The sequence below is a fragment of the Aotus nancymaae genome, unplaced genomic scaffold (assembly GCF_030222135.1).
Source record: "Aotus nancymaae isolate 86718 unplaced genomic scaffold, 86718_ANA_hifiasm-v0.15.2.pri h1tg000064l_0, whole genome shotgun sequence".
Lineage (NCBI taxonomy): Eukaryota > Metazoa > Chordata > Mammalia > Primates > Aotidae > Aotus > Aotus nancymaae.
In genome coordinates, this window is record NW_026988478.1 from 12,943,951 (window position 1) to 12,957,118 (window position 13,168).

General features: G+C 37.1%; 1 protein-coding gene across 1 annotated transcript in view; it reads left to right on the plus strand.

Annotated features, from left to right (window-relative positions):
• SNX2 (sorting nexin 2) overlaps window positions 1-13,168 on the plus strand; it is a 52,785-nt gene that overhangs the window by 22,706 nt on the left and 16,911 nt on the right. Inside the window, exons 6-7 of the mRNA XM_012448377.2 lie at window positions 1-142; window positions 6,563-6,641. Of these exons, the coding sequence (XP_012303800.1) occupies window positions 1-142; window positions 6,563-6,641 (221 nt within the window). The remainder of the gene's footprint in view (window positions 143-6,562; window positions 6,642-13,168) is intronic.

Sequence of the window (13,168 nt, forward strand, 5' to 3'; positions counted from 1 at the left end):
ACATCTCTTTCCATGTTCAGTAAGAGTGAATTTTCAGTGAAAAGAAGATTCAGCGACTTTCTTGGTTTGCACAGCAAATTGGCAAGCAAGTATTTACACGTTGGTTATATTGTACCACCAGCTCCAGAAAAGAGTATAGTAGGTAAGCACAAATTTTCGAAAATTAATTTTTGTTACTGTTACTAGTTCAGTTTTAACTGTATGGATTTGTGGATTTCATAATCATTCACTGATTATGAAACATTTTATAATGTGTAGAGATAACTGAATTTAAATATTTCATTTATACTAATCATGCATGGATTGAAGAATGTGTAGATAATAGTTTTATTTTCTAATACCTGAGAATTTTTATGTAAGTAATACAATAATGTTAAATATTGGGTTAAACCAGGTATGGTGGCTCACACTTGTAATCTCAGCACTTTGGGAGGCCAAGGTGGGACAATCACTTGAGGTTAGGAGTTTGAGACCAGCCTGGCCAACATGGTAAAACTCCTGTCTCTAGTAAAATACGAAAATTGGCCAGGCATGATGACACATGCCAGTAATCCCAGCTACTTGGGGGACTGAGGCAGGAGAATCACTTGAACTCAGTAGGCGGAGGTTGCAGTGGACTGAGATCATGCCATTGCACTCCAGCCTGGGTAACAGAGTGAGACTCTGTCTCAAAAAAAAAAAAAAAAAATTGGGTTGAAATTTACCAAGTTAAAAGCAGTTTAAACCCTAACCTTTCAGGTCATTAGATTACTGTTTTACTGAATGACAATCAGATAATACTTAATATTATTAATATGTTAACATTTTTCTGGAGGTGTTTAACCCTCAGGTATACACTAACCTTGGCTCATATAAGAACTATTTAAACTCATCTTAGTTCATTTTGTACCTCAATTTAAAGTTTAAAAACATTTCTACTTCTATAAGCAATAAAGATTTAGTTAAGAAAATGCAGAAAACTACAAAAGAGGAGGATACTTCTATGGTCCCACCATTAAAAGACATCTGTCGTCTCTCAAAATTTTGTAGTATTTTATTCAACACTTTCTGAGTCGTAGGTTTTTATTTACCTTTTTCTTTTTTTCCTTTAATTTTCTTCTCTGTAGTCACAATTTTAGTACATGTGCTGCTGAAGTGAGCACTACCATTACTTTTTTTTATACTTAGATTAATCTGAAAGTTTTTTTCTTTTTTTTTTTTTTTTTTGAGACAAAGTCTCACTCTGTTGCCCAGGCTGGAGTGTAGTGGCTTGATCTTGGCTCACTGCAACCTCTGCCTCCCAGGTTCAAGTGATTTCTCCTGTCTCAGCCTCCTGAGTAGCTGGGATTATAGGCACATGCCACCACACACAGCTAATTTTTTTATTTTTAGTAGAGATGAGGTTTCATCATGTTGGCCAGGCTGGTCTTGAACTCCCAGCCTCAGGTGATCCTCCCGCCTTGGCAGTGCTCCTCCTACCTCAGCCTCCCAAAGTTCTGGGATTACAGGAGTGAGCCACCTCGCCTGGCCAATCTAAAAGATTTTTTTTTTTTTTTTTTTGACAGAGTCTCACTCTGTTACTGCTGGAGTGCAGTGGCACAGTCTTGGCTCATTGCAACTTCCACCTCCCCTCCCTCCCTGGGTTCAAGCAATTCAGCCTCCCATGTAGCTGGGACTATAGGCACATGCTAATTTTTGCATTTTGAGTAGAGACAAGGTTTTACCATGTTGGCCAGGGTGGTCTCGATCTCTTGACCTCATTATCTGCCCACCTCGGCCTCCCAAAGTGCTGGGATTATAGGCGTGAGCCACCATGCCTGGCCTGAAAGATTTTTAAAATGAATTCTGCTGGCTGCGCACTGTGGCTCATGCCTGTAATCCCAGCACTTTGGGAGGCCGAGGTAGGCAGATCACCTGAGATCAGGAGTTTGAGACCAGCCTGGCCAACATAGTGAAACACCTGCTGTCTCTACAAAAATACAAAAATTAGCCAAGCATGGTGGCTGAAGCCTGTAACTCAGCTGCTGGGAGGCTGAGGCTGGAGAATCGCTTGAACCGGGGAGGTGGAAGTTGCAGTGAGCTGAGATCGTGCCATTGCACTCCAGGCTGGGCAACTGAGAAAGATTCCGTCCCTACGCAAAAAAAAAAAAAAAAAAAGAATTTTGCTGATTTTATTTTTTTTTCCCCACAAGCTGGTCTCAAACTCCTGGCCCCAACCAGTCCTCCTGCCTGGCCTCCCAAAGTGGTGGGATTATAGACCGGAGCCATCATGCTCAGCCAAATTTTGCTGATTTTTAAATTATTGTTTTTACTTTAATTTTAAACATTAGGTTTAAAAAGCAATGTTACTCGTACCTGTTATGGTTTCAAAACCTAACGTATTTATATGAATTTGTTATATTCTTTCTTTTTTTTTTAATTCAAAAATTGAATTGAGTGGCTCTTTAACTTTTTGGTCTTTCAAGACCTTTTTTGTATTCTTAAAATTTATTGAGCACCCTAAAGAGTTTTTGCTTATGTGGGCTGTATTTATGGATATTTCCTTTGAAAACATTTTTAAATTTTTATTAATTCATTTAAAAATAACAATAAATTCATTATGTGTGAAACATTTTGTGAAATAAATGCTGTAAGACAAATTTAATGATGAGAGTGTCTTGCTTTCTTCTACATTTTTGCAAATCTTTTTAATTTCTGGCTTAATAGAGGATAATTGTATTCTTGTATCTGCTTTTGTACTCAATTTGTTTTGAAATAACAGATCATATTACCTTTGTAAAACTACACTGAACATTCATGAAATAATGAGAGTAAAAATAAAAACAAATAGCTTAATATTATGAAATAGACTTTGTGCCCACCCATCTACCCCCTTAAGGGTCTCTGAATCCCCCTAGGATTATTAACATCTTTTTTTGACTTCATCATGCAACATTTTTACATACCAAAAGAGGTAAAACAATATATTATTTTATCTCATTTTCATAGCTGTACATGCTAGTTAATCCTTACATATTGACCAAAAAAAACTTAAAAACTAAATTTTCATGCCTAAGATCATGTTTCCAACTGATTTTCTGCCTTAATAATCGTCAGCATTCCATGAATTATTGCAGTATAATAAATACTGCATGTAAATTCAAAGTAGAAGTTAGAAACTAAATCCGAAGAGCATCCTTTTCTATTACTGATTCTGACTGGCTCCAGATGTTAATAAGGGGACAGTGACACAGTTATATTTATGTTATATGACCAGGCTAGCCTGTTACAAAACTATCCATTAAAGCAGTGGTCCCCGACTTTTTTAGCACCAGGAACAGGTTTCATGGAAGACAATTTTTCTACAGATGGGGTTGGGGTAGGGCATGGATTCAGGATGAAACTGTTCCACCTCAGATCATCAGGCACTGTATTCTCATGAAGAGCACACAACCTAGATCCCTTACATGCCCAGTTCATAGGCATACGAGTGGAGACTCTAATGCCACTGCTGATATGACAGGAAGCATAGCTCATCTCCTGCTGTGCAGCCCACTTCCTAACAGGTCATGGACCAGTACTGGTTCATGACCTAGGGGTTGGAGATTCCTGGGTTAAAGCATAGGAATAACTAACATTCACTGAATACTTACTGTGCTAAGGTACTATGTTAAGTACTTTATGTGCATATGTGCATTCTATCGGTTGATCCTCACAACAACTTTATGAGGTTAACTTATCATTGTCTTTATTTAATGGGCAGGGAAACAAAGGTTAATCAAGGTTATGTAACATGCCCAAGTCATTCAACTAAGTGACAGAGCTGATCTTTGAATGTAGGCTCTCTATCTCCAGACCCTTTACTTTTAATCACTCTTAATATTCTTCTATTCTGTATCCTAATTTCATTATGGTTATTTCAATACAATTATAGTTGGCTTGAATTTTTTAGCTGAAATATAAAACTTTTCAATTTTTAAAAATAACATAATGCTGTTATTGTAGAATCATCTAAAATACACTTAAGTCTGGTCAACATAGTAAGATCCCATCTCTACAGAAAAAAAAAAAAATCGACAGATTAGCTGGGCATGGTGACATGCACCTGTGGTCCTAGCTACTCAGGAGGCAGAGGTAAGAGAATCCTTTGAGCTGAGGAGTTTGAGGCTGCAGTAAACTATGATCAAGCCAGTGCGCTGCAGCCTGGGTATAAGAGCAAGAACAAAATTTATTTTATTCTTGTAGTAGCTGGGACTACAGGTATGCCACCATGCCCAGCTAATTTTTTTTTTTTTTTATAGATAGGATCTCACTGTGTTGCCCAGGCTAGTCTCAGATTCCTGGGCTTAAAGCATTCCCCTTGCCCCGCAGGTTTGGTTCAGTCCCAAACTGTTGAAATTACAAGAATGAGCCACCAAACCCAACTGAAACACATTTAATGTGGATTAAATTGTTTAAAACTTACAAATATACACCACCATTCCAAAAAGGATTTCAGGCAACTACATGTAATACAGTTTATATAGAGAGAAATTATCAGGAAAAATAAATGTAGTCAAATGGTAATATGAAGCCAAGCAAAACAGTTTCCTCCAAGTATGGTAAAGTCTTGAACAGTTATTAAAGGTGGGTAACAACTTGATCTTTGAACTTCTAATTAAATAACTGGTGGTTTTTCAGGTAACTTACACTTACAGCAGGGGGGTGTGGAAAAAGAGTCGTTACTTCTCTTTGCTGGGAAACTTTATAACTGCCACTGAAGGGAGAGGAGTGTTCATGAACACATAACTGTTACTACTTTGGTAGGACCCTAGTTGACTTAAGAACACTATTCCATGTAAACTGTTAGAAAAGAACAACAAAGTTGAAAAGTATTAAAAGTTAACTGGTTAGGATAAGTTGTTCGGGTTTTTATTTATTTTATTGGTCACGATGTCCCTTAACAATTACTTCTAAAAAGTAGAGTAGATAGAAGGTCTTTAATTTCAGTGAAGAATTACCCAATGGTGAGATTTTTTTCAGGGAAATAGAGTTTGTGAAACAATTCACATCCCATATCCAGTAGTTCAGTCAGAGGTAATTTTAGGTGTCTGAGTTTTCCTTTTCAAGCCATTGTATTTCGTTGGAATTTTGTTAAACAAAACATTAATAGGTGATAATTAATGTAACAAACTGAAGATGTACCAAACTGAAAAATTGTATGGTTTTATATCATCCGTTTTTTAAAGGCTTTATTGGTATATACCGTATTATATCCATTTAAAGTGTCTAGGTCAGGTGCGGTGGCACATGCCTGTAATCCCAGCACTTTGGGAGGCTGAGGTAGTCGGATTGCTTGAGCACAGGGGTATGAGACCAGCCTGGGCAACATAGCAAAACCTTGTCTCTACAAAGAATTAGCTGGGTGTGGTGGCATGTGCCGGTGGTCCCAGCTACTCAGGAGGCTGAAGTAGAAGGACTGCTTGAGCCTGGAATATTGAGGCTGCAGTGAGCCATGATTATGCCACTGCACTCCAGCCTAGGTGACAGAGAGAGACCGTGTTTCGAAGAAGAAAAATAAATGGTATCCAATGTACTGGCTTTTAATATATTAGGAGTTGTAAATACATCACCACAGTCAATTTTAGAGTATTTTTATTACCACAAAAAGGAATCCGGAATCCCTTAGCCATCATCCCCTAATGCCCTTATTCTCCCCAGCCTTAGGCAAGCACTAATGTAACTTTCTTTCTCTAGAGATTTACCTATTCTGGACATTTCATGTAAAGGGGATCATATAATAGATTATTTTTTTGTGACATATTTCTTCCACTTAGCATCATATTTTCAAGGTTCTTTCATGTTGTAGCGTATATCAGTATTTTGTTTCCACAGAAGACATTTTTGAAAGGGAAAAAAGTGGGGGAATAAAAGAGAAAAATCTGGAGTCTAAAATTTAAATCGCCCGTACAGAAATAATTAACATGACTTATTTTTTAAATCTGAAGTTGTAAATGACTCTGTGAAAGAGCTTTTTCTTTCATTCATTATAAAACCAGCTATGATAAGTAAACAAGAACATGCTCTTAGAATCTGCAGGAGTGAAAACAACAAATTCATGGATTACATTTACTTTTATTTTTGTCATCCTAAAGAATTTTAATTATTGCTCATAAGAAATGAAAATGTTAATTGAGCTTAAACATATTGATTTGAAATTCCATTATGTATATTGGGTTGGAAACACGTTTTAATTTACCCAGAGTTTAAAATACAACAGATAAGGGATCTTTCTGGTGTAAGCTTTTCTGTAAACAAAAGCAGTATGGGTGAGAAAACTGTAAAGATTTTATCTGTTTTCTCATGTTTCTTTCTTTCTTTTTTTCTACAAGAACTTCTGTAACATGTCTCATGTTTTGAGTATTTACCAAGTAAAGATGTTAACACATCGTGAGATTTAATTCCTCAAAATATTTTTGCTTTTTAAATAAGATACCAGTTACAAGTTTAGGGCTTTTTTTGTTAAGTTCAAATTTTGAGTATATTTTAAATTGTGAAGAAATGATTATAATAGACTTTCACAGCAATATAAAGTCGTCATGAATCTCATTCAACTTCTTCAAAGGGATGACCAAGGTCAAAGTGGGTAAAGAAGACTCATCATCCACTGAATTTGTAGAAAAACGGAGAGCAGCTCTTGAAAGGTAATTCTAGACTGCTATACTTTATTACTATCATGTTTGTACTTTACTATAAATGTAATTCCATTATATGGCACAGCTGTGTTTTAATGATTACATTTTTTCCAAAGGACCACTTGATGGCTCTTAAAATTGCTTTAAACTTTCTAAGAAAATTACTTCTTTCAAGAAAATACTGTATAATTGTTCTATTTTTATCATCATCAGTAGTCTTAACAAAATAACACCTGTTTTTCTATTATATGTTACAAGCAGGAGCATTTTCTAGAAAACATATAAAGACATGAATTAGTTGGGGATAGAATTATATCATAGGTAGTCACCAAGAGTACTAAGAAACTGCTAAACTTGGGAAACGTGGAAATTGTGAATGGGAAGAAAGATAAAAATATGTGGATAAAAATAATCCACTTTGGTATTATTTAGGTTTCTAGGAAGTTATACCATGTTCATGTACTGTGTTGGATAGTATAGCTAATTATAGGTCATCTAATTTTTCTGATGAGTTACTTGGTAAGAACATTATTAAATACAATGAGAAGTACAGTTTGTACCCCCTCATTTTAGTATACTTGATTTTTACTTAAATGTACAAAAGTATTAGTCTTTGCTTGAGTTGACTGTATACAGTTGGCCCTCCATATCTGTGGGTGCCTCATTTGTGGATTCAACTAGCTGTGGATGGAAAATACTTGAAAAAAAAATTACATCTGTACTAAACATGCACAGATGTTTTTGGTCATTATCGTCTAAACAATACAGCTTAAGAACTGTTTTCATAGTATTTTCATTATATTAGGTATTATAAGTAGTCTAGAAGTGACTTAAAGCATAAGAGTATGTGCATAGGTTATTATGCGAACACTACACCGTCTTATATCAGGAGTTTGAACATTTGCAGATTTCGGTATCCGTAGGATGTCCTGGAACCCATCCCCTACTGATAACGAGGGACTGTACTTAAAGACTAATATATATGCTCTGTTTTCCTTTAGAGTACTTGACTCTACACATTTCCTATAGCTTTGAAGACTTATCTTCATTGAGGCAGACTAAAAGGGGAATGGATGGGAGGATGGGAAGAATCCCACTTCCATAATCTTAAAAATTTATTCTTGAAAAAGTGAGAAAACAAATTTAAATAATCTTAAATCCCAGCATTTAAGATACAGGTTGGTAGTTACCTTGGCTTGAAACTTTCTAATTTCATTGTTTGTTCTTTATTTTTCTTTACTTTTTTTCTTTTTAAAAAGTTTTATTGGAACACAGCCATGTTCATTCACTTATGTATTGTCTATTTTTGTGTATTTTTGAGACGAGACACGGCTCATTTTGTATTTTTTAGTAGACACAGTGTTTCTTCATGTTGGGCAGGCCAGTCTCCCAACTTCTGACCTCAGGTATCTACCTGCCTCAGTCTCCCAAAGTGCTGGGATTACCAGCATGAGCCACCTTGCCCAGCTCCCTGTTCTTTATTTTTCTCTGGCTTAAAATCAATGGTTAGGGTGGGTAGGACAGGTCTTGGGGGTAGTATCTATTTCTCTAGGTCACAAATTATTTTTTTATGATTTGTGGAAAACTATTTCAAGGCAACTTATTTCTGGTTTTTGGTAGTAAATTGTTTAAATTTTAAGAAAAATGCCACAGATAAGTTAGATTTGAACAATTTAAGAAAAGCTAAAGAATATGTAGTTTAAAATCTTATATTAGAGAAGACTTAAAGATGGGATTATGTCTGTAAGAATCTGCAGTTACCCATAAAAAGGATTTAAATTGCATCAAGAGAAATTTAGATTAGGCATTTGAATTGATTCTATTGTAGGAGAGGTCATAGACTGAATGTTTTTAAGAATAAAGGTAGATAATGGTCTGCCTTGATTTTGCTTAGCCTTTCCTGAAAATGTAACCATGACCCTTTGAGAGACCTTTCAAGTCTTATTTTTCTATGAGCAAATTTGAAGTATTTCAGATGGCATGCTTGATAAGGGACTTAATGAAGATTTATTGTACCAAGGACAGATAATTTGATTCTACATTTACCTTTCTTCTAACTTGACTTCATTGCATAGTACTTACCATACCTTCGTGTAGTATGAAATGTTAAGGAGAGTTTTAAGGAATATTGAAACTTGACCCTAGTATGTGTGTAAAGACACTTTTTTTTTTTTTACTGATAAATGTTACTTGTTAAATGCTACCATAGTGGAATTTGCAATAGTGAAAAAAAGAAAGAAACAGTATAGTATGAGGGAAAAGTTCATTTTCAATTAGAAAAAAATCACTAAAGACAATATAGGCATAAAGATTATAGAAGGAAAGGAACTGGAATGATTTCTTTTAATCTAATCTTAATTCTTCTACCAAGCCAAATTTCCTGTACACATTTATTTTTTAATCCATACAGGATTTTAAAACTGCATTTTTCTTACCCTTTCATATAACCAGCTTTTCTAAAGTGATTTTTCTGTGATTTTTTTTCTTTTTTTATCCCTGCCCCCTGTGATATTTCTTTCTTTTTTTTTTTTTTTTAAAAAAAAAGACATTTATTCAGCATCACAATCAGACTATTACATTTAGCAATCAACAGCATGGGTGCAAAAAAAAAAAAAAAAAAAAGACAGAAAAAATATCTACATTAAAACCCTTTGTTGGAATGCTTTACACTTTCCACAGAACAGAAACTAAAATAACCTGTTATACAATTAGTCACAAATACATAGTCCTCAAGTTTTTTGCCCATACACATGAGTATTTGTCTAAATCATGTCTTCTTTGTAGCAGCTAGGCCCTGCCACCACTGTGCTTGGCTGAGTTCACAAATCTGTTGTAACCTGTGGCTTCCCTGTCACTTCTCTGGCTCTCCTCTCCTGCTAAGCTTTGTTTCCTAATTAAAATCTTCTGCCACTGCCATAGCCACCTTGGTTTCGTGGTTTGGCAAAGTATTGGCCGCCACCACCATAGGGGCCAGAGCTTCTGCCTCCAAAGTTTCCTCCCTTCATGGGTCCAAAATTTGAAGACTGATTGTTGTAACTGCCAAAATCATTGTAGCTCCCACCACCTCCAAAATTGCCTCCATCATTACCAAATCCATTATAGCCATCCCCACTGCCATCATATCCACCACCACCACAGCTGCCACCAAAGCCACCACGACCACTGAAGTTTCCTCCACGACCAAAGTTGTCATTCCCACTGAAACCACCTCCACGACCACCACCAAAGTTTCCAGAACCACTTCAACCTCTTTGGCTGGATGAAGCACTATCCATCTCTTGCTTTGACAGGGCTTTCCTAACTTCACAGTTGTGTCCATTCACAGTATGGTATTTCTGAATGACAGTCTTATCCACAGAGTCATGGTCATCAAAGGTTACAAAGGCAAAGCCCCTTTTCTTGCCACTGCCTCGGTCAGTCATGATTTCAGTCACTTCAGTTTTTCCATACTGTTCAAAATAATCTCTTAGGTGATGTTCTTCAGTGTCTTCTTTAATGCCACCAACGATTATTTTTTTCACAGTTAAGTGGGCACCTGATCTTTGAGAATCTTCTCTTGAGACAGCTCTCTTTGGTTCCACAACTCTTCCATCCACTTTGTGTGGCCTTGCATTCATGGCTGCATCCACCTCCTCCACAGTTGCATACGTGACGAACCCAAAGCCCCTGGAGCGCTTGGTGTTTGGATCTCTCATTACCACACAGTCTGTGAGCCTTCCCCATTGCTCAAAATGGCTCCTCAGACTCTCATTGGTTGTTTCAAAGCTCAACCCTCCAAAGAAGAGCTTCCTCAACTGTTCCGGCTCTTTAGGAGACTCTGACTTAGACATGATCGCAGGGAGGAGAGAGACTTTAACGATGCTTCTTCGGCGTCATCCACAGGCCGATATTTCTTAAACTTTAAACATCAAACGGGTATGTCTGTGAGATACCCAACCTAGCTTGATCTGTGGGTTAGGGAAGTATTTTCTTTGTATTACTTATTTAATAGTATGATGTTTATTTACATATTTGTTTGCTCAAACTTAGATAATCCAGATGGCTATCTTGAATGAAAGGATAAATATCTGGTATTAGAGGTTAGGAAGAGAAAAGGAGAGCTTAAATACCCAAGTATTCCCTTGTGCCACACTCAGTAAAGTAAGCAAAGATTAATTCTATTAAGAGTATCCCTAACATCACTTGCTTGGTTTTCTTGAGAGTGCTTCACATCTTTAGATCATATTGAGAGTATTTATAGGTAAGGATACACATCTGCAAATATAAAATGAGAAATTTAGAGCATGATAATAAGTGTACAAGATTTAGAATTCCTTTTTAATTGAAACCTGAACTAACACTACACACTTTCTGTGTGACCTTGGGTGAATTACTTACGTGCATTCCTCTTTGAAGTGTAAGTGTGAGGCCAGGCGCAGTGGCTCACCCCTGTAATCCCAGCACTTTGGGAGGTCGAGGGCAGATCACGAAGTCAAGAGATTGAGACCATCCTGGCCAACGTGGGGAAACCCTATCTCTACTAAAAATACAAAAAATTAGGTGGGCATGATGGTGTGCACCTGTAGTCCCAGCTACCTGGGAGGCTGAGGTAGGAGAATCACTTAAAGCAGGGAGGCAGAGGTTGCAGTGAGCTGAGATAGTGCCACTGCACTCCAGCTGGCAACAGAGCGAGACTCTGTCTCAGACACGGTGGCTTATGCCTGTAATCCCAGCACTTTGGGAGGCCGATATGGGTGGATCACGAGGTCAGGAGTTCAAGACCAGCCTGACCAACATGGTGAAACCTCAACTCTACTAAAACTACAAAAAAATTAGCCAGGCGTGGTGGCATACACCTCTAATCCCAGCTACTTGTGAGGCTGAGGCAGAAGAATTGCTTGAACCTTGGGGATGGAGGTTGCAGTGAGCCAAGATTTTGCCACTGCACTCCAGCCTGGGCAACAGAGCAAGACTCTGTCTCAAATAAATAAATAAACAAACAAAGTTTAAGTGTGTCAGGATTGTGTTCATTTCAAGCATTTAAAAACCCATCTAGCCTAAACAGTTAATTTAGATTAACTAATTCACTCTTTCCCATCAAAGAGTTTAGAGTAGGCAACTGTTCAGGATTATCTAATTCATCAGGAAATTGTTGCTTCTTTCTGATGTCTGATAATACAACCTTTTCTCCATTTTACTGACTTTTAGTCCAAAGGTGTTAATTAACTGCAGTAGCCTCCTAATTGTTGTCTCTGCTTCCATTCTTGGCTCTTCTACTTTAATATAGAACTTACAGTAGTCATTCTAAAATATAAATCAGATCATATTAACCCCTCCCCACCCCAACCTCTTTCCCCCATTTTACTCAATAAAAGCTAGAGTCCTTATAATGGACTACAAGACTATATGACCTGTGCTACTCACTGTGTTACCCATTCGATCTTATATCTTCCTTGATCACTCACTCTGCTTTAGGCCAGACTAATCTTTTTGCTGCTTCTCAGACACCCCAGCATTTTCCTACCTTACAGTCTTTTCAACTACCTGCTCCCTCTGCCTAGAATGCTTTGCTCCTAGGTATCTGCATGGCTAACTCATTCCTTGTTCAAGTTCAAATGTTCAAATATCTCCTTTCAAGTGAAGCCTATTCCAATGATTCTGACCTGTTATATTTATATTGCCACCAACTACATCTTAAATACTTGGTTCCATTTACCCCATTGTTCTGTCTTTTTTTCCCATAGCTTTTGCCACCACCTTGTCACCTACTTTATAATATGTATGTTTATAGATTATTATCTATCTTGTACTTAAATGTAAGCTTCACCAGGGAAGGAAACTTAGTCTCTTTTGCTTGTTGATATATTCCAATTACTCAATACAATACTTAATAGGTAGTAAGAACTCAGTATTTGTTGAATAAACAAGTCAGTGTCATCCAAGACCCAGGCTCTTTCTACCTTTTTATTCTCCCACTATGTGCACTTGTGTTTTATTTTAAGCAAGATAAATATTTATAACTGTTGCTTTCACCACCTGAAATATATATGTATATATATATGTATGTATATATATTTCAGTTGTGCTTTATTTCATGTTGCCCTTAAGAAGGAAAGTTTTTGGCCGGGCGTGGTGGCTCACGCCTGTAATCCCAACACATTTGGAGGCCGAGGCGGGTGGATCACGAGGTCAAGAGATCAAGACCATCCTGGTCAACATGGTGAAACCCCATCTCTACTAAAAATACAAAAAATTAGATGGGCATGGTGGTGTGTGCCTGTAATCCCAGCTACTCAGGAGGCTAAGGCAGGAGAATTGCCTGAACCCGGGAGGCAGAGATTGCGGTGAGCCAAGATCGCACCATTGCACTCCAGCCTGGGTAACAAGAGCGAAACTCCGTCTCAAAAAAAAAAAAGAAGGAAAGTTTTATGTCCTTTTTCTGGAGTATCATTTTCAAAATTGATTCTTCAGAATGCTAATATGTAGTAGAATGAAAAAGATCTACAGTCAATTGAGTTTTGTTAACATAGGGTTTAACAAAGTTAAACTAGGGTTAT